This window comes from Meira miltonrushii, assembly GCF_003144205.1.
Source record: "Meira miltonrushii strain MCA 3882 unplaced genomic scaffold FA14scaffold_2, whole genome shotgun sequence".
Taxonomy (NCBI): Eukaryota; Fungi; Basidiomycota; class Exobasidiomycetes; order Exobasidiales; family Brachybasidiaceae; genus Meira; species Meira miltonrushii.
The window spans coordinates 1501209-1519817 of record NW_020289944.1 but is presented as its reverse complement, the minus strand read 5'-3'; the positions used below and the strand labels follow the sequence as shown (position 1 = coordinate 1519817).

General features: G+C 43.7%; 9 protein-coding genes across 9 annotated transcripts; 6 read left to right on the top strand and 3 right to left on the bottom strand.

The window, feature by feature from the left end:
* Positions 1-446: 446 nt before the first annotated feature.
* Positions 447-1993, top strand: FA14DRAFT_189140 (uncharacterized protein; the record flags this gene model as incomplete). The annotated part of the gene is made up of 1 exon (XM_025501702.1): positions 447-1993. One exon carries the CDS (start codon positions 447-449, stop codon positions 1986-1988), a length of 1542 nt encoding a protein of 513 aa, XP_025355439.1. The 3' UTR covers positions 1989-1993.
* A 1210-nt stretch (positions 1994-3203) lies between these two features.
* On the bottom strand, positions 3204-4790 carry FA14DRAFT_178514 (FolC bifunctional protein; the record flags this gene model as incomplete). Its single annotated transcript, XM_025500854.1, has 1 exon — positions 3204-4790. The coding sequence occupies one exon, from the start codon at positions 4788-4790 to the stop codon at positions 3204-3206; it is 1587 nt and encodes a 528-aa protein (XP_025355438.1).
* Positions 4791-5015: 225 nt separating this feature from the next.
* Positions 5016-6299, top strand: FA14DRAFT_37991 (WD40 repeat-like protein). Its single transcript, XM_025502266.1, has one exon. The coding sequence runs from the start codon at positions 5153-5155 to the stop codon at positions 6239-6241; it is 1089 nt and encodes a 362-aa protein (XP_025355437.1). The 5' UTR covers positions 5016-5152; the 3' UTR covers positions 6242-6299.
* On the bottom strand, positions 6300-7692 carry FA14DRAFT_37992 (uncharacterized protein). Its single transcript, XM_025502267.1, has one exon. It carries the CDS (start codon positions 7468-7470, stop codon positions 6358-6360), a length of 1113 nt encoding a protein of 370 aa, XP_025355436.1. The 5' UTR covers positions 7471-7692; the 3' UTR covers positions 6300-6357.
* Positions 7693-7722: 30 nt separating this feature from the next.
* Positions 7723-11370, bottom strand: FA14DRAFT_144775 (ATP-dependent protease La). The gene has a single exon (XM_025497253.1). The coding sequence runs from the start codon at positions 11171-11173 to the stop codon at positions 7829-7831; it is 3345 nt and encodes a 1114-aa protein (XP_025355435.1). The 5' UTR covers positions 11174-11370; the 3' UTR covers positions 7723-7828.
* Positions 11371-11818: 448 nt separating this feature from the next.
* FA14DRAFT_164177 (translation factor) lies at positions 11819-13300 on the top strand (the record flags this gene model as incomplete). The annotated part of the gene is made up of 1 exon (XM_025499868.1): positions 11819-13300. The coding sequence occupies one exon, from the start codon at positions 11819-11821 to the stop codon at positions 13298-13300; it is 1482 nt and encodes a 493-aa protein (XP_025355434.1).
* Positions 13301-13577: 277 nt separating this feature from the next.
* FA14DRAFT_37985 (uncharacterized protein) lies at positions 13578-14866 on the top strand. Its single transcript, XM_025502265.1, has one exon. It carries the CDS (start codon positions 13855-13857, stop codon positions 14695-14697), a length of 843 nt encoding a protein of 280 aa, XP_025355433.1. The 5' UTR covers positions 13578-13854; the 3' UTR covers positions 14698-14866.
* Positions 14867-15239: 373 nt separating this feature from the next.
* Positions 15240-16199, top strand: FA14DRAFT_189133 (uncharacterized protein; the record flags this gene model as incomplete). The annotated part of the gene is made up of 1 exon (XM_025501701.1): positions 15240-16199. Exon 1 carries the CDS (start codon positions 15531-15533, stop codon positions 16197-16199), a length of 669 nt encoding a protein of 222 aa, XP_025355432.1. The 5' UTR covers positions 15240-15530.
* A 962-nt stretch (positions 16200-17161) lies between these two features.
* FA14DRAFT_154555 (uncharacterized protein) lies at positions 17162-17791 on the top strand (the record flags this gene model as incomplete). Its single annotated transcript, XM_025497694.1, has 1 exon — positions 17162-17791. The coding sequence occupies one exon, from the start codon at positions 17162-17164 to the stop codon at positions 17789-17791; it is 630 nt and encodes a 209-aa protein (XP_025355431.1).
* Positions 17792-18609: the final 818 nt, after the last annotated feature.

Sequence of the window (18609 nt, the reverse complement as noted above, 5' to 3'; positions counted from 1 at the left end):
AAGACAAAGAAAAACAACAAGAGGTTTTCATCCGTTTGATTACGCCTGCCAAAAAGCGTTACGCGAAAACAGCATTCGGTTGCGGCTTATCCTTCAATCCATTGAGGCATATGTTTCGGATACCTCCTTCCTTTTATGCAAAGTACATGCGACCATCATCAAGAAAATAAGCTTCTTTTGCATGAAAAAGGAATTCAAAGAATACATTCAATCTTCTATTTAGTACCTTTGTGCGAAACAAAGAGATTCTTCAAATTCACGTTGAAGTCACGCAGATTACGCCAACTGTTTTGGCAAAGAAGAGGACTTAATCACATCGAACAATCGATCAGCAAAGCTTTTATAAGAACGCCGAGCCGCGGGTGACTAAATTTTATATAAATCATCAATCACATTTCAACAGAAAAGCGATCTTTCACATCTTGCATTCCTTCTTTACGATCAAGATGCCTTCTCCAACGATGAAAGAAAAACACTCTTTTTGGAAACGTCAAATTTCATCAACCGCCGATACACCTCAAAACAGGGGAAGAGATGAAGGAGGTGGACAAGGAGCTGTAACTCAAATTATTGCTCAGCAATACCCCTCCTATAATCCAAATAATGCAACCTCTCCTGCAACAGTAATTACCGATACACAAAACGATCAAGAAGCACAAAGACTCAATAACAAAAATATGAAAGCCATAGTAACCGCTTGCTTGGTAGTTGTTTCAATCCTTTTGGTGCTTTTTATTCTTTATCTGTTCTGGAGAACGTATAAACGCAAAAGGAGAGAAAAGAAACGCAAAGAATTGATAGAAGAAGCAAATGGCTCAGAACCAGGTCGACATGTTATTCAGCCACCACCTCCTGTCCTCACAGTTCGGATCGAGAGTGATTCAAGTATATCCAAAGCAACATTGAACAGTTCGCATGGTCCTTCAATGTCTACTTTGCACGAAACAAGTCCTATCAGCAAGCCACATTCGGTGCCCTTTTCTCATTTGAACGAAAGTTCTTCTAGCTCTTCGTTTCGTGCAGCTCGCAATCAAGTACAATCGCGGCCATCCGGCTTGAGCTTGAACACAACAGCATCCATGTTAACAGGATCAGAACGACACGATACATGTTCAACCCCAATGACATCACCAAATTATGATGAAAATGCGTATAGGCTCAGTAGAGCATTACAAAGTTCACCCGTGGTGAGCGCATTATTATATGAATCATTTGATACCCAGGCAGTACGCAAGAATGGTAAGCAAAAAGAGGGCGAACGATCATTTGATTGGACACAATGCGAATTTGAAAAAGAAGAAGAAGCGGCAATGTGGTTACCCGAACTAAAAACTGAGTTCTCTCAAGTGTCATACCATAATCGAACAATATCTGAACCAGCCCAAATCGGTATTGCTGCCGACAGAAGAGGAGATTCTAACGATACAAACTCACCCATCAGTCCAAAAACAACTCTTGAGCAATTGGCATCATCGACGCCCACTTCTGCAACTTCTACTCATTTTGCCAGAAGTCCTAGTCTGGTAATTGTGCCGTATTCACCTCGCTCTGCCACTCTTTCGAGACATGCCACAAACAAAGCTTCAGACCCTTCTCATTCAAGAAACTTTGTAGTCATGTCAAGACAGAGACCTTCAAGTGCTGGAGTTCTGTCAACCACATTTGAAACTACACGACCTCAACATCTTCGGACGGTTTCATCCGTTGTTTCGGACAGCGAATGCAGTACAGAATCTCTAAGAAGGGCGGGAGCATTGGCAATACGGAATAGCGTCTCATCATTAAAGATGGGTGATTCGAACTCTCTCAGCTCTCCAATATCAACAAAAGGTCGTCATAAAGATTCACAATATCCACCAAGCGCATCAAGATCAACAACAACGAACAAAAGACTCAAGAAACCAAGCAGTAGTGGAAGCGGGAGTGGAAAAAGTGACAATATTGAATTGTTTAAGATGAATTATGGTTTCGAGGCGGTTGCAACTTAAAAGACACGGTTGGGGTGCAATGAGAGGGATAGGACATTGAGATAACTTTTTGCTAACACTCATTGAATAAGTCCCATAATGAAACAAATAAAAGAAAACATTCTTTGCATTAATGAGTGGGTCAGTATGTAGGATGTTGAACTGCAGAATCAAATACAACAAATCAATATGAAAGGTGGCGAGCATTATTTTTGACCTTTGAATGCCAACATAAATAATAACTTGCCAACTTCAACCGCGGCTGAAATACTTATCTACTCGCAAACTTTATTTACGCAGCTTTGGCACGGATGGCTACAATCACCAACGCCACGCGGACAACTGGTATGTTGACAACTTCCCGTTGGATACGCATGTGAGCGTTGATGAGACGGGTGATGATTAGCACGTTTGACAAATTCACGCATGTTGATTTCCACATTACGTCTGAAGAGCTCGTTCTTGCTCAAAACTTTTACTTGGGCGCTATTGGTAGCAAGAACCATAACGGCGAGCAAGAAAGCTGACAATGAAATGACTTGAGTGAACAACATTCTTGCAAAGATGACAAATGTCTAGAATAAATTTAAATATAAGCGAAATTGAATTTGTATCAAAGTCGACGACCAGCGTTGAGATGACTTGAAGAAGTATTGTTGTGATGAAGGAGAACTTTTTTTTGTAATGAAGTGAGCTTCTTTATATACCTTTGAGTCCTGTCTATGGTTCTGCTATAAGGTTATAGACTGTTAAAAGCCTACACTAATTGTGTATAATCACAATTCATTTTCATTTGATTCGGTCGAGCAAAAAGCGATGCTGAATAGCATCAAGGACCGAATGACAACAGAATAGAAGCGAATTCTGGCAGCTGAGATGGGGCGAATGCAGAATGAGAGATGGGGCGAGAGGCAATGCGAGCGCTGATAAATAGCATTCCTGGTCAGACGAATTCTTTATGTTGATTGCTTTACGTTTCGGCGTATATGTGTTTGCGCCATCCAAAAATCTGCATCGCTATTAAAAAAGGCTTCTACTCGCAAAGCTTGTTTATGCAGCAACGCAAATATGATAGCATTCGTCAATGCCCCTGAACAACCATCAGCAGCACAGCCGGCCACACTGCAAGCGCAGTGAGAGAAGGGGCGATGCAATTATTGACCGAGGTAAAGCGAACGCTGGCTTTTAGCATTGTTGGCCAAGATTATGATAAATTGATCCCCTTACACTTTCTGTCTAGGTATACACACCATTCAATGATTCGTCCAACAGCTTCATGTCTTTCAAATGGCTCATCACGCCCCCGACCAAATGCAAGCTACCGCAAACCAACACAAAGTGGTTATCCCCATCTTGCTGGTTGACCGCTTGTATAGCCTCTTCTATCGAAGGCAGAACATCGGACCTTGTCTTTCCATGTTTGTCCAACACTTGCCATGCTTTTTGAATCGTTTCTTGTGCTTCTAGTGAAACAGGTCCAGCAACAGAAGTCAAATCTCCAGCTGATTTACCTTCTCTGTAGGTGATATTTGTACAAAAGATCACATGGTCAAAGAAGAGTTCATTTCCTTGTGCATTAACATCTTTTCTCTTGTCTGCAATCGCTTTCAGCATCCCACTCAACAACTCCTCGGACTTGCGGTCATGGGTTGTATTGAAGATTAAGGTTTTGCGTGACTGTGTTGCGGTTCCAGAAGATTGACTGCTTAATTCAACGAACCAGGCAGCACATGCTTCGAGAGATTCGGCGGTATGAGCACCATCTAGTCCCCAAACAGGATCGCTAGGAGACTTTCCACGCACCACTTGGCATCTTCCTGGCCAACGAGCATTCGCGATTGCTGCAATTTCAATCTTGCTCAACTCGTCTGAGCTTAGCTCACTTTCCGCAGCCTGGAATTTCCGCTTTCCAGCCTCTGATCGTAGGAAAGTGCGGTACAGCTCAACAGCAAGCTGTGCATTGGAGGCTTGATGCTCACCAGGAATACCGCGCTTTGCTCGTTGTACAGGTGATGAAGCGGTAAGCTGTGGTAACTGTTTGAAAGAAGATGTTCCCACCTTTTCGGCTTCTTTTGCTACAACTTCCCTTGCTCCTGCACTCTGTTGCCAGACAGATGCGGCTGGTGCATCTTTCTTGAAAATACCTGCTTTTTGGTAGGCAATCTCTTCAATTGTGTTACCCAACAAAGCCGTATGGTCCAAGCCTAAAGTCGTAATACCGGTTGCCAATGGACGTTGAACAATATTTGTTGAATCATATCGTCCTCCAATTCCTACTTCCAGAATTGTGGACTTGACGCCAAGCTTTAAGAAGACGTGGTATGCCAAGATGGTAAGGTAGCGAAAATACACAGGTCGCAAAGGTGTGATGTCTGGATTTGCTCGTTTGGGATTCTCTTCGAGCTTATTCCAGACTTCCCAGAAGTATTGGGTGAACAAGTTTTCATCGATCGGCTTTCCGTCAAGTCGTATCCTTTCTCGTACTTGTACCAAATGCGGCGAGGTATACAAGCCAACTTTTGGCCTTCCATCTTGTTCATTTCGTGCGGGTGTACGCCGTATGAGTGAATCAACAAAAGCAGAAGTTGATCCTTTTCCTTTTGTGCCTGTGATGTGGATGACATTCAATCTGTCCAAATCAGATTGTTTCCATCCTATCCTTTCAAGATATTCAAGCATCTCTGGAATGGCGAAATCGTTCAGCTTTCCTCCACTTTTGCGAATTGCTTCAATGATTGCTGCATTGGATTGCAATGTGTTCAAAGCTGCAATTGCGTCAGAGTAATTCCCTCCTGCTTTGGAGAGTGGAGCTGAGGTGCTCATCTTGTAAGATGTGTATGTTGACAGTCTTCTCAGAGATCGAATACCTGTGAATCTAAGCAGTAGTAGCATAAAGAGCCACCTTCATTTGAATGACAGGTAAGAGAAAGAAGAAGAAAGCTTAAATTTTATTTCCTTCCTTCCAGGCTAAAGCGTTTGTGCACTGCACACTCATAAATCCGACTCGGACTCTTTCTTTCAAAAACGGCGTTAGCTTACCTGCCTGCATGATGTGCTAAACGAGAGAGAGCCTGCCTGCCACCTTTTGAAAGCACATCGAGCAACCGCGTAAACCGGTCCCATTCATTACCCCACGCTTTAAACAACGAGACCTTTTTATTCATCATCACCTCTACAACAAAACAATGGCAGTTGCTCAACCGGGACCATTTACCCGACTAAGGACGCCAGGCTTGGCAGCATACAATGTAGCCTGGTCACCTTTCTTCCCTAATAGACTAGCGATCGCCTCTTCTGCGAATTATGGATTGGTAGGAAATGGAAGACTTAGCATTGCTTCTCATGCTCCCTCTAATCCTGGTCAACCACCACCGACGCTACAAACGGAAAAGTTTTTCGAAACACAAGATGGTCTGTATGATGCGGCATGGTCAGAAGTACATGAAAATCAATTAGTCACAGCAAGCGGAGATGGAAGTATAAAGTTGTGGGATGTTACATTGAACGATCATCCGATCAGACATTGGCAAGAACATGCGAGAGAGGTCTTCAGTGTTGATTGGAATAATATTAGAAAAGACGTCTTTGCATCTTCAAGTTGGGATGCGAGTGTTCGTATTTGGAACCCGGAAAGACCAACTGCTTTGCTTGCAATCACTTCACATACGGCTTGTGTATATGCTTGTGCTTGGTCACCGCATAATGGAGATCTAATAGCAACAGCATGCGGTGATGGTCATCTACGGCTTTATGACGTTCGAGCTTCTAGTCTAGGAACAGGAGCAGCAGGCTCCCCCACACAAACACCCGTTGCTGTCGTGCCTGTGGGTGGAGAAGTTTTGAGTGTGGACTGGAACAAATATAGGCCAATGACACTGGCAACCGGAAGTACGGATCGAGGTGTGAAAGTATGGGATTTGCGTGGAGCAGGAAAGGCAGGACCTGGAATGGGTCCAGGCGGACTACGAGGTGGAGAGAATACGGCAGCTTTGTTAGGACATGAATATGCGGTCAGAAAAGTAGCTTTCAGCCCTCACGATGCAAGATCTTTGGCAAGTGCTTCGTACGATATGACCGCTCGTGTTTGGGACATTGATGCCGGACAAGCAATGTCTGCTGGTCCACGTATAGGTGCAGCAGGTGCAGGATCATCTCTGAGAAGGATACACGATGGTCATACAGAATTTGTTGTTTCGATCGGTTGGAGCTTGTTTACGCCTGGATTGGTAGCCAGCGCTGCATGGGACACGGAAACTCATCTTTGGTACGCATAGAATAGCATGTTTAAAGCATTTCGTTTGATTAGGTTCGAACAATGTACAATATTTTACAAGAAGCATGAAGGGTATTGTGTGTTTAGTTAATGTACAATCATGGTAAAGCAATCTCTTCATCTCTGGGAACGACTTTGGGAACGACTTTGAGAACGACTTGGCGTCCTTCGATTGGGTCTTGCAGCCCATGTATCGGCAGTATGCGAAGTGTCTGTATTGACGTGCCTGATCATAGCTTCTTTGATGTTGTACGCTTCCACCAAGCCTCGCCATGTTTTCACATCCAATTCCATCACGATTTGACGTTTGGTCAGACCATTTTGGTAATCTTCCTCTAGTGGTGGCGAACATCCTAGTAAAATTGGCTCTTCATCCTCAGTTTCTGTGTCAATGGAAGCTATTCCATCTCGGATCAAGAAACTGATATGGAATAAATTTTCGACAGTGTTGCTAAAGCTGTCCGGGTCGATGGCGAATTCGAATAAATTGACACCTTTACCTTTGCCGACCTTTTCCAATTGCTTAGCAATCGCTTTAACAACATCCGAGGTTTCATTATTGTTGTTTGCGATCTCTTGAGCTTGAAGTTGTTCCGGTCGCACTTCTGGACCTTTCTTTTCAGCGACCGTTCTTTTGGACACATTTCGTTTTGTGAATTTGACATCGAGGGGTCCTAAAAGGTGATCTGCGATTGCTGCCCTTCGAGAATATTTTGCCGCTTCGAATCCCAACAATTCCCATTTCCACGTCGAGGGATCACCCTCCATATCATCATCATCATCGTCATCATCTTCCAAGCCTGCAGATTGCAATTTACCTCCCATCAATCTACATGCCAATCCCAAAAATGATTCAATCTCAAATTCACTGCCAACTTTCATACTCTTGGCCAATTGCGCACCCATTTCCGAAGTGCTGACTAGAGCTCTGGAATCCAAAACACTTTCTGCCGGTGCTTTGACTTTTTCGAATAGCTGATTGCTTTCTTCTATAGTCTTGTTAAGATCTTTCGGCTTAATATCAGCTAAATTTCCACGCTTAGTTTGATTCTCTGAAATTATATTACGATAACGTGCTCGTACTTGTCGTTTCTCGTTTGAATTTCCGTGTGGATCATATTGATGGGTTTGCGAATCGGCATTGCTAGGTCGAAAAGATTGAATTGCACTCGATCTACCTTGTCGTACAGATGCAGTGCCCGAAGGCCCTGATTGAGATGCTCTTGGCATGATGTATGCCTTGTGTTGGCTCAAGGAAGAAGTTTGATGATTGGACTTGTGATGGCAAGAAAAAGAAGAACTACAATACCATCATGAATGCGTGGTAAAATTGGGCTCTGGAGGGCTCGCGTTGATGCATTGCGAACACGCGTAAATCTCACTTGAATCATTTACCCACAGATGAAATGCATGGAAGTCCGATTGCTCAGCGCGTCTCTAAGCGCGTTCATTAAGGAGACCAACACAAAGGCAATAATACAAGGCAAGACACCATCAGACGATCATCTTATTATAATGTATATAGTATTAGCATCCTTTATGACAAAACAAACAGCGATCAGAGTACAAAAGGGAAGAGCTGCCACCCTTATAGACGGCTCGACTCAAATTCAGACGTCATCAACCGTCTTCCTTCATCGATACCTTCCAAAGAACCATTTCTCATCAATGCATTTTCATACAATGCATTTCCGAAGGCGATATCGATCGCTTGCCAGATTGTACGAACGTATTGGATGTCCAGATCAGAACGAACGTTTTGTGGTAAGTCCGACTCGACATCCTTGCGGTTTCGCATAGGCAAAATCAATCTTTTGATACCGGCTCGATGAGCACCGAGACATTTCTCTTTGATTCCGCCAACGGGCGTCACCAAACCACGCAATGTGATTTCACCAGTCATTGCCAATTCTTTAGGGATGACTGTATCAGTCCATAAACTGACAAGTGCGCAAACCATTGCTACACCTGCACTTGGGCCATCTTTGGGAATTGCACCACTGGGCATGTGCAAATGCACGTCGTTCTTGGGGAATTCGCTTTCCCGATTAGGTACGATGCCCAATTGGAATGCATGTGCTTTGACCCAACTGAATGCCAAGTTGGCAGACTCTTGAATCACATCTCCGAGCTTTCCTGTCAACTTCATGTTGCCCGTTCCAGGCGGTAGCATCAATGTTTCGATATGCAGAATGCCTCCACTGCCTGATCCTTGATAAGCCAAACCGGTAGAAACACCTGATCGCGACTGAATATCAGCTACTTCAGGCTCGTATGACTCGATACCCAAAATATCTAGCAAATCTTCCACACGAACCTTTGGATCGTATGCACATTTGTTACCTTTGCTGTCTTTCAAAGTACCTTTTCTATCTTCAGCAAATTGAACTGCTTTTGCTCGTGCAACAGCTCCAATCTCACGTTCCAGACTACGTACACCTGCTTCTCGAGTATAGCTCATTGCGATCTTGAGCAAGACATCATCTCCAACAATGAGATCCTTACCGAACGACAAACCTTGTGCCTTTGCTTGTTTGGGCAACAAATATTGCTTGGCAATAGCGACCTTTTCGTCGTGTGTGTAACCGGATACTTGAATGACTTCTGTACGATCGAGCAAAGGAGGTGAGATGGTCTCCAAAGTGTTGGCTGTGGCAATGAATAACACTCTACTCAAATCCATTGGGCAATTGATGTAGTGATCCGAGAATTGGTTGTTTTGTTCAGGATCTAGCACTTCCAACATGGCTGCCATTGGATCACCGTGCAAGCCGTTACCACTGCTAAGCTTGTCGATTTCATCCAAAAGGATAACAGGGTCACTTACACCCACCTTGCGCAAGCTGGAAGCAATGTTACCAGGCATAGCACCCACGTATGTACGTCTATGACCGCGAATCTCTGATTCATCACGAACACCACCGAGGGATAGACGTGTGAAGGGTCGTTTGAGAGCTGCAGCCAGGGACTTTGCAATGGATGTCTTACCCGTTCCTGGTGGACCAACAAGCAGTAGAATTGGTCCTTTGTCTGCAACGAATGCATTCTTTCTCCTTCTCACTTGTTCATCCCGTTGACGTTTGCGTTCTGCCTCATCTTCTGCTTGTTCATCCAAACGATCAATTCCAGGTCCATCCTCGCCTAGGCCAGGTACCCAAGGCACGACTTCCTTTGACTGACTTTCTGGAGCACCATTGCCAGCATCACCTTTGCGTCCTCCAGCCTTGGCAGTTTCTCGTGAATCACGCTCTTCTTGTGACATTCTTTCCTTTGCTTGCTCTGTCTTGAGTTCAAGAACAGCCAAGTATTCCACCAAACGTCTCTTGATTTTGTCTAATCCATAATGATCCTCGTCTAAGATTCTGCGAGCTCTAGAAACGATTCCCTCATCCACTTCGCCAGTTGTGATTGCCTTTGTGTCCATATCAGTCGAAGTCTTATCCCAAGGTAATTCGGCCATCGTCTCGAGATACGTAATCACAACTCCACGCTCAACACTTTGAGCAGGTATTCTGCCCAACCGTTTCAATTCTCTATCGCAAACCTTGCGTGCTTCAGGTGTAAGCTTGGCCTCATCCAGTTTGCGTGTGAGTTCAGCTACTTCATCTTCATCTTCTTCATTCGCACCTTCTGCTCCTCCTGCACCACCGCCACCCATTCCTCTCGACGAACCGAAAGGGTTTGCACGGAATGGCTTGAGTGGTGCATTTACTGGTCGGATAACGGCAGATTGACTTGCATCGTCATTCTTCGTGTTGTTGTTTCCACGAATGGCAATAATTCCGCCCACTTTTCCATCATCTTCCGATCCTTTCTTGACTGATCCAATGGAAAATGTGGTATTACCAGTCGAGATTCGTGCGGAGATGTTTGGGTTTAGAGCGGCCAATTGAGCAAGCAATCCTTCCAATTGATTCTTTGCCAAACTTTCCTTGCTTCCGCTACTTAAAGGTGCACCCAAAGCAGCGATCAACTCTCTTGCAGTACGAACACGATAGACACCTTCTCCTAGCAGGGTGATCGTGCGTGCAACTCTTTCACGCGGATCATACTCGCCCAAAACGCCTACACGATCGTTCCATGCACATGCTCCACCCAAGGTACCAACCAAAACGTCAGCCAGGAGTCCAGATTGACTATCCCGAGCTTCACGAACAAAGGACATGAGTCTTTTAAGCAATGCGTTTGGCAATAGTGGCAAAGAAAGAGCGGTGGCACGAGGATCTGCAGCGTCCAAACGTCTGCTTGTAGGATCGTTCATCAATGCTTCAATGAGCTCAGTGGCGGCAATACGTAGCTTTTTGACAGCTTCTTGATCTTGCGTTGATGGATTACGACCTGGGAAAGGCGTTTCGGGGAAAGTTGTCATGCTTGCCAATGGAACAGGAACGTCTGGAACGGTCAAATTGCGTGCCGAATCAAGAGTGGTTGATGTCAAAGGTGCACGAACGGATAACCAACGATCCACACGAACACGAGCAATACCTGTAACGACTAGAGTGCATGTTTGACTGGCAGGATGACGAGTAAGTCTGATCAATCGAGCAGCACATCCCCAATCATATAGGTCATTGATCTTTACGCGAAGATCCGCTTCTTCTTTGCTTCCCGTTCCCAATTCCTCTACATCATCGTCAATCTTGATTGCATTTGCAGGTGGCGCTTGAGAAGTTGCGTTTGATAGATCCGGTCGTAGTGTTGGAACACATGCTACGATGATTGGTTTATGAGCATCAATTTGATCACGACGACCGTTGCCACCATTGGATTGTGATGAATTTGGTTGTGAAACTTGTAGAGCTGCTTTGAGAAGGCTTAATGAATGAGCATAGGAGAGTGGAATGCTCAACAGAAGTGAGGGATGTAGTATGAGTGGATAAGGTAATGGCAAGACCGGTAGCCTGTTTGGCACAAAGATTGAATCGGATGACATTATTGTGGAGTTGTTTGAGTGAAGTTGTGGTTATCAGTTAGGTTGATTAGGCCCTTTGCTGGCCCGAATAGAGTTGTTGTATGGTATGTTGTAATTTGTATAGAGTCAAGGATGTTGTTAGTGAGATGATGTTCAAGAGGAGGAGGAGGTTGCTATATATGCTGCTATTATCGTCTTTGATAAGCTGTCGGCTGACGTGCTCTGTTTTATAACCGGGGTGCATAAGCTGCGTTTAAATGCCCGGATGATGTTACACGCTTGTTAGACTCGGTGTTATCTTGCAGCAGCTGCTCTCGCTTCTAGACAATTCTATGCGGTTGTGGGGAAAGGGGAGAAGCGCGTGGAGTCAAGGTATGCTTGAATGACATTCACACTTGCACGTGATTACTACCTCCACGCAGAGAGACAATTATTGTCCGACTTACTTTTTTAAGGTTTCTTCTAAGATTGATCATTTGTCATTTATAGAAAACATTCTGTCAAGCTGATGCATACATCATTAATGGACTTTGGATTTGAATGAAAATCACCAAGTCACTCTTCTCTGGCTTGTCATCAAGTCATCGGCTACACTCATATAAGCATCTTACAATGGCTAGCATACATGCGGAGGTAAGCTCGATAGCTTCCTCTTCTCTAGCCGCTATGAGTACCAGCAACGGTCAGCTGCAAGATGGAAAAGGATATCCTGATCGAACATTTACAACCCGAGTACTTAAGATCGATGGAGAGAAGATTAAATTCACAGGAAAAGGAAAGGAACCACTAAGGGATGTTTTGGTGACAATCGATGATACAGGAAGTGAAGAAAGAATATCTCTAATTAAAGCAAGTGAAGCATTACGAAAAGGTCATCTAGTAGCCTTCCCTACGGAAACTGTGTATGGCTTGGCAGGGAATGCATTAGACGCAGAAGCAGCAACAAAGATATTTCGGGCGAAAGGAAGGCCTGTCGATAATCCGCTCATTGTGCACATCAGCTCACTTTCAATGCTGAACCGTCTCGTTCCAGACTCATATGAACTATCGCCGGTCTACAAAACACTCCTCGATGCATTTTGGCCCGGTCCGCTTACATTGCTGTTTCCGGCTGATGAAGAAAAAGTACCTTCTGTGGTTCGATGCGGCCTAAATTCTGTTGGAATACGAATGCCATCTCATAAAGTGGCTCGAGCTTTGATTGCAACGTCTAATCTACCTCTTGCCGCTCCATCAGCAAATGTGAGTGGAAAGCCTAGCCCCACAACAGCGCAACATGTATATCACGATATGACCTCATCCACGAAAGATGAGCAGGGAAATGAAGTTGTAACAGGAAGGATACCCTACATTGTCGATGGAGGCTCGAGTGATGTAGGGTTGGAATCCACTGTGGTCGACGGAATAACTGAACCAACCGAACTACGGGTCTTGAGACCTGGAGGTGTGACTGTGGAGGCAATTGAAGATGCACTACGACAGGCTAATCTGTTACAGGAAGAAGCAAATGGACATACAGTCACTCAATCAAAAGTGAAGGTTCGGGTATATGGACGGGATATGGCAAAAGATTCCAAAGCGGAAGAGAACCCGACCACACCTGGAATGAAATATCGACATTACAGTCCAGAAGCAAAAGTTGTGGTTCTTCTTACATCTTCCACTGAACCTTCTTCGCAACAAAGTGCATCCCGCGTTCTAGCCGCCAAAACAGTCGGTGAATCTGCTGCAAGAACACTTCTTACCAAAAACGCAAATACAGTGATTGCAGATGAAGTGAAACAATTCAAATTGCAAACAGGGAAGGAGCACGTTCATGTTGGATTGATGAGTATGGATGATTCCAAATTAACGTCTTCGGTTGTCAAGAATGATTCCGAGGCTGCCGAGTCCTTTATGAGATCTTCTAAATCTTTCGAAGATCATACGGTTTATAGATTTTCTTTGGGCGCTAGCAATTCTCCCAATGAAGCTGCACATCGACTTTTTGACGGTTTACGAACATTGGATCAAGGTGATGCAAATGCAAACAGACCTTCTTGCGATCTGATCTTTGTCGAAGCTGTTGCCGATAATTTTGGCGTTGGATTAGCAATCATGAACAGATTGAATAAAGCTGCCTCTCAGACTATTCTGATAAATGTGTAATAAAGAGCGGCTCATTACTTGTATCGTTAAGGACCGCGCGAATGTCATAAACCACTTTGCATCGAAGGCGTATTGATCATGAGATCTTAGTGTATGTCATTTCTGTCAAGTCTCAAAAATATTCCATGATCGACATTACATGCACACAGACCTGTTCGGCCAAAGCGGCACAGAAGGGTTCATCTGGTGGTCTTTTGTTGCTCGTGCCTCGCCTGTCAAATATTTTGACATCACTTTGGAAAGCGCTCAGACTGCTTGATTGGGTCTGGCGAGAAGGTTGAGAAAGGCCTGAACGAGAAAAAAGGACCTCATCTTGCGCTGGGATATTAGCTTGAGCCACGATAGTGAAGACGAGATTAATTCATGCACTCCTATCGAACGTACCATAATTCTTTTATCGTTCTATTATGATGGCGCATGCTAATCTGTGACAATTACAAAATGATGGAACAAAAGGCTTAAATAGGACCATCTCTTCAAATCTGGTGCTTGTTTTTCCCTCATCGAAAACTCCCCGACATCACTCACTAATCTTTTATCACACATTCCTTACAATGCGTTCCAACATTTATTCAATCGTCTTGTTAGCCATCACGGTCTCTTCGGCTCTTGGTGCAGCAGTCAATGTAGATCCTAGCGCCCTTGAAAGTTTGCAACAACTTCAAAACATTGAGGGATTGTCAGCCCGTCAAATCGGTGATGTTGCTAGTTTGGAAGATCTCGGAGACCTTGCTAATCTGAATGACCTTGAAAACGTTGAACCAGTGCGAAAACGTCAAGACCTTGACGCATTGTCACAAGTTGATAGCATTGATAACGCAGTGGGCGCTGCTTCTCAATTCATCAAACGTACAGAAGAATGCTCAACTTGTGGAACCGATGGCAGCACTGATTACAACGATTCAGGCTCAACAACAAACACCAATTACCCGAACAATAATGTGAACAACTCAGGTAGCAATACCGGCAACAACTACTTTGGAAATGTGGGCAATAATGCTTCTTACAGTGCATCAAACACTGCTTCAAGCACCGACAACCACAATCAAGTCAACAATGTTTATCCTGAAGTACCTGTGGTCGCAGATGCTGACTGTGGTGCACCTTGCATCTTTAATGCAAACGCTGGTATCTTGAGTGAAGTAAGCACAAACGGATGTCCCGCTCAAGTTCAACCTGGTTATACGCAATGCAACACAGGTGTAACTGGCTCAACAACAGTCAACGGTAACATCATCAGTTGCAGTAATATCTATTTGAGTTCAGAGAATCAATCTAACTTGAACAGCTGCAGTGTCCAACCAAGCAACTCTCAATCCTTCATCAACATTTTGGCTCTTGATTGCTCTCAAACCGGCCTTGCTAGTATCTTTGGACAAAGTGCTAACAATGCGTAAATCTGTATCCAATCATACGCTTTCAGCTTTATACTTTGCCCCTTTTTTTGCTTCATGGACACAAATGTTTTCCACTCTTACCCCTTCTTCCTTCGATAATTCTTTTCACATTCTTCAGTAATCCTTTTTTCTCGTTAATTCTTCTTTCGATTCAATTTATCAATTTTTCACCTTATATGAATTGTGATTTTTATTTTATAGGATTTTTCTTGAGTTTTAAAAGTACCTTCCTCTCTGAAATGTTATATATTATCGTCCTCTACCTCTTTGATAATTCTCAAAAGAAGATGGAAGTCATATACACCCCTGTCATGATATGAAGTCAAACCTAAGATTTGGTGTCCGTGCTTTGGGAATATTCTATGCATCGTGGAAGATCTGACCTGTCAACGCCAATAAGCTTCAGATTGACGCAATGTCCTACAAAATCATAATACCATGCGGTAGAGAGAGAGGCCCAGGCATACCTTTCATCACGATATGCAGGGGTTTATTTTATTAGGAAGCCGTGCCCTACTGTAGGATATGCAGATTATTATCTTGTTGCTGTAAATTATACAAATTATGGTTCTTTACGGAATATTGTTGAAGACTTGAGCAACTTCAATAACATCATCTCATGAGAAATATAGGGGATAAAGGCGTCAAGAATATGATTGACATGCGGAAAATTATGTTTTCGGGAACATAATGACAGTAAGACGGATAATTCACAAAACGCAAATCTGACAAGGAAAGGATGGATTATTTGCTATATAAGTAGCACCATTTTTGCAAAACATTGATCCACTCGACCATATCAATCCCCACTTCTTCTTTCCACAGTTTCCATAATGCGTATCAACACATTCGTTCCTGCCTTTGTGGCAGTCATTGCCGCGTCAACCTTTGTCAAAGCTGATGGTATCGAGTTGTTGAACGATCAAGCGGTTGAACCATTTAGCATTGATGCAATTCCTGAATTTCCTGGCTTTGCTTCAACTCCCGCAACACCCTCATCGCCTCAGGCCGTTGTTCGTATGGAGAAGCGTCGATTGTCGCGTCGCGCGTCAGATGGTGATGACAATGAGCATCCTCACCCACATCCTCACCCGCACCCGCACCCACATCCCCATCCACATCCTCATCCCCATCCAATGCCTTCAAGCAACGGTGGTAACGGTGGTAACGGAGGAGATGGATCAAGCGATTCAGACGGAGGCCAACAACAACCATCTTGCATGTACGATCAGAACAGTGGAATGTTAACTGGAGCATCACAAGATGGTTGCCCTTCCCAAATTCAACCAGGCAACACAGGCTGTTCGGTAGGTAGCTCAAATGACCCTATCAGCGCAAACGTTCTACAATGTTCTGCTGTTCATATCTTAAGCGGCTATAATAATAATGCACAGCCACAGAACTGCAACGTCCAAGCATCGAATGGAGGTGTTATTGGCGTTCAAGCTTTGCAATGCTCAGAAGTGGACGTTTTGAGCATTGTCAATATGAAACAAAGCTAAATTTCCACAACGCAAACCATCGTTATTTGAAAATCGTCGCATTCATTCTGGAATTCGGACCATTCTTTTACCGTCGTTCGGCATTTAGACTCCGCATCGTACTTTATGTTGTTTTTACCACTCCGAAATTATATCTTCTCCCCCTTTTCTCCTCATAGTTCGTTTCAAACTCTTCTTTTTCCAATTGCTCTGCCTTTAGACCCCCTAATTTATGTTCCTTTTATCCGAAGAATATGCAAGTGTGTTTGTTCCGACAGATGACCCACAACTTATTTGAATTTGAGCTGAATTTAAGAACAGAAGTACTTTTATGTTTCGGCAGAAACTTTCCTGAGCTTCAATTGGTGAAATCTGGAAAGTCTTGGCTAAGCAATCGATGCATTTTCTCTGTTGAAGTATCAATACTTCTTTTCTCCCTTCGGCGCCGAATCACGGTTCCGATCCTTGCTTTTGGGACAGAGAAATGGCCGTCAAAACTGCTCAGCCATTGACGTAACAGACTTATTTTATTGACCGTTCGCAAACTAGCCGATTCTTTGAAGAATATTTCGATCAAAGTGGCTTGCTTTGACTTGAAGAATTTGAATCTATTTGTAATGAAATCCTACGTACGGAAAGTTCTACAAAGGTCATTTTGATCGCCTTGGAAAAGACCGCATTAAATTACTGCAATTCATTCTTGTGGATCTCTGAAATTGTGCCTTGAAACACAATTCAAATGTGGGTCCGTTGCTTTAAAAGATGAATATATTTTGAAAAGTATAAAAAGATGTGCGAAATGAACTTTCAGATGCCCACTTCTCCCAAAAGATCTCCATCCCTACCAATCTTCACAACTTCCTCTTATTCCCACACGCTCTTTAACACAACAATCTTTTAACGTTCAAACTTGTGAGTATTTCATTCGATATACATAGATTGAACATCAACTTAATCAGTCTATTCTCCTTTCTGCAGTCGAAATGCGTTTCAACATTGCTTCATTCGTCCTTTTAGCCTCCTTCGTGGTCGCAATCAATGCAAAGAATGACATCAACCGTGTCAGAATTGCCCGTCGCTCTGACTTAGGTAGTCAACGAAGCAATTTACTTCCTCGACAAGATGATCCAAGTACTTCATCAACAGCTGCCCCTGCAACTTCTGCAACTGATGGTGCTACTGATGCTGCTTCCGGTGCCGCAAGTGATGCAACTTCCGCTGCCAGCAGTGCCGCTTCTTCTGCCGCTGGTGATGCAGCTGCTGCCGCTCCTCCAACACCAAAATGGAACCCGAGTGCAAGTGCTGATTGCACTTACAACAGTGACGGTTGCCTTACCCAAGCTTCCGCTCATGGATGCCCAATTCAAATTCAACCTCCATCAAATGGTAAAGGAACGACATGCTCAACTGGCGGCGGTAACAACCGCAAACGTCTTTTCAGTTTCCCAAATCAATTGCTCAATCTTGACATTCTCAACTGTGACACACTTTGCATTCTCAGTGATTGCCCAGCTCAACAAAGCTGCTCAGTTCAGTCATCAGATGGTTCATTCATCAATGTTCAAGCTTTGAACTGTGACAACCTTTACATCTTGAGCAGTGCAAGCAAGTAATGCATTCAACGATCAATGAACGTTTTTATTCCTTTTTAGGAGAATAGACACTAGTTTAATCATCATGTATATCTCCTACTTCTTTAATCACCACACTCGTTTAGCCAGTTCATCTTCATCTGTCTGAAAGTGTGACAAGAAATATCTAAGTTAGGGATTACTCTGAGAAGTACGGGTGAATGAACCAGGCAGCACACCAGTTGGAGACACCATGCTTTGATGGATTGAATTGAAATTACTGCACCCCATTTCTTTCCTCAGAATGCGAAACATGACCCTACCTCATTTTGCTGAGTACACAGAGCTAATGCTAGATTTCAATCTCGCATTGGTGTGAATAAATGCTCCGTACAGTACTTTCCAACGAAGTAAAGGAGTTGCGCCGACCTTCTTTTCATTAAAAATACACCTTTCTAAGAATAAATTTACGGAATTGCTCCTCATTAATCTACATTCTCACGATTTCGGAGAGGAAAGGATTGGAATTATACTCACAAGGAGTATATGAAGCACGCCATTACAATTTAAGGAGATTTCAAAACAAGCCATTTTACGCCGAAAGGCATTTTGTTCCGAATTATACATCATACAACAATCGGATAGAACGGTGCCGGTATTCTCATGGTCATGTTCTTGTACTGTTAGGATGCCGTGTCGACATTGTACATCCGTGGAATCGGTAAAGGAACGTTTGTAATGTTCTACAAATAGTAACCGTGGTAAAAATCTTGTAGTGATGCTGTGCCTTGCTTCGTCAATAATATTCTGTAGTCTTAAAGAGAAACAGGATCTCGGAGGTATAAAAAGAATGATTCTTT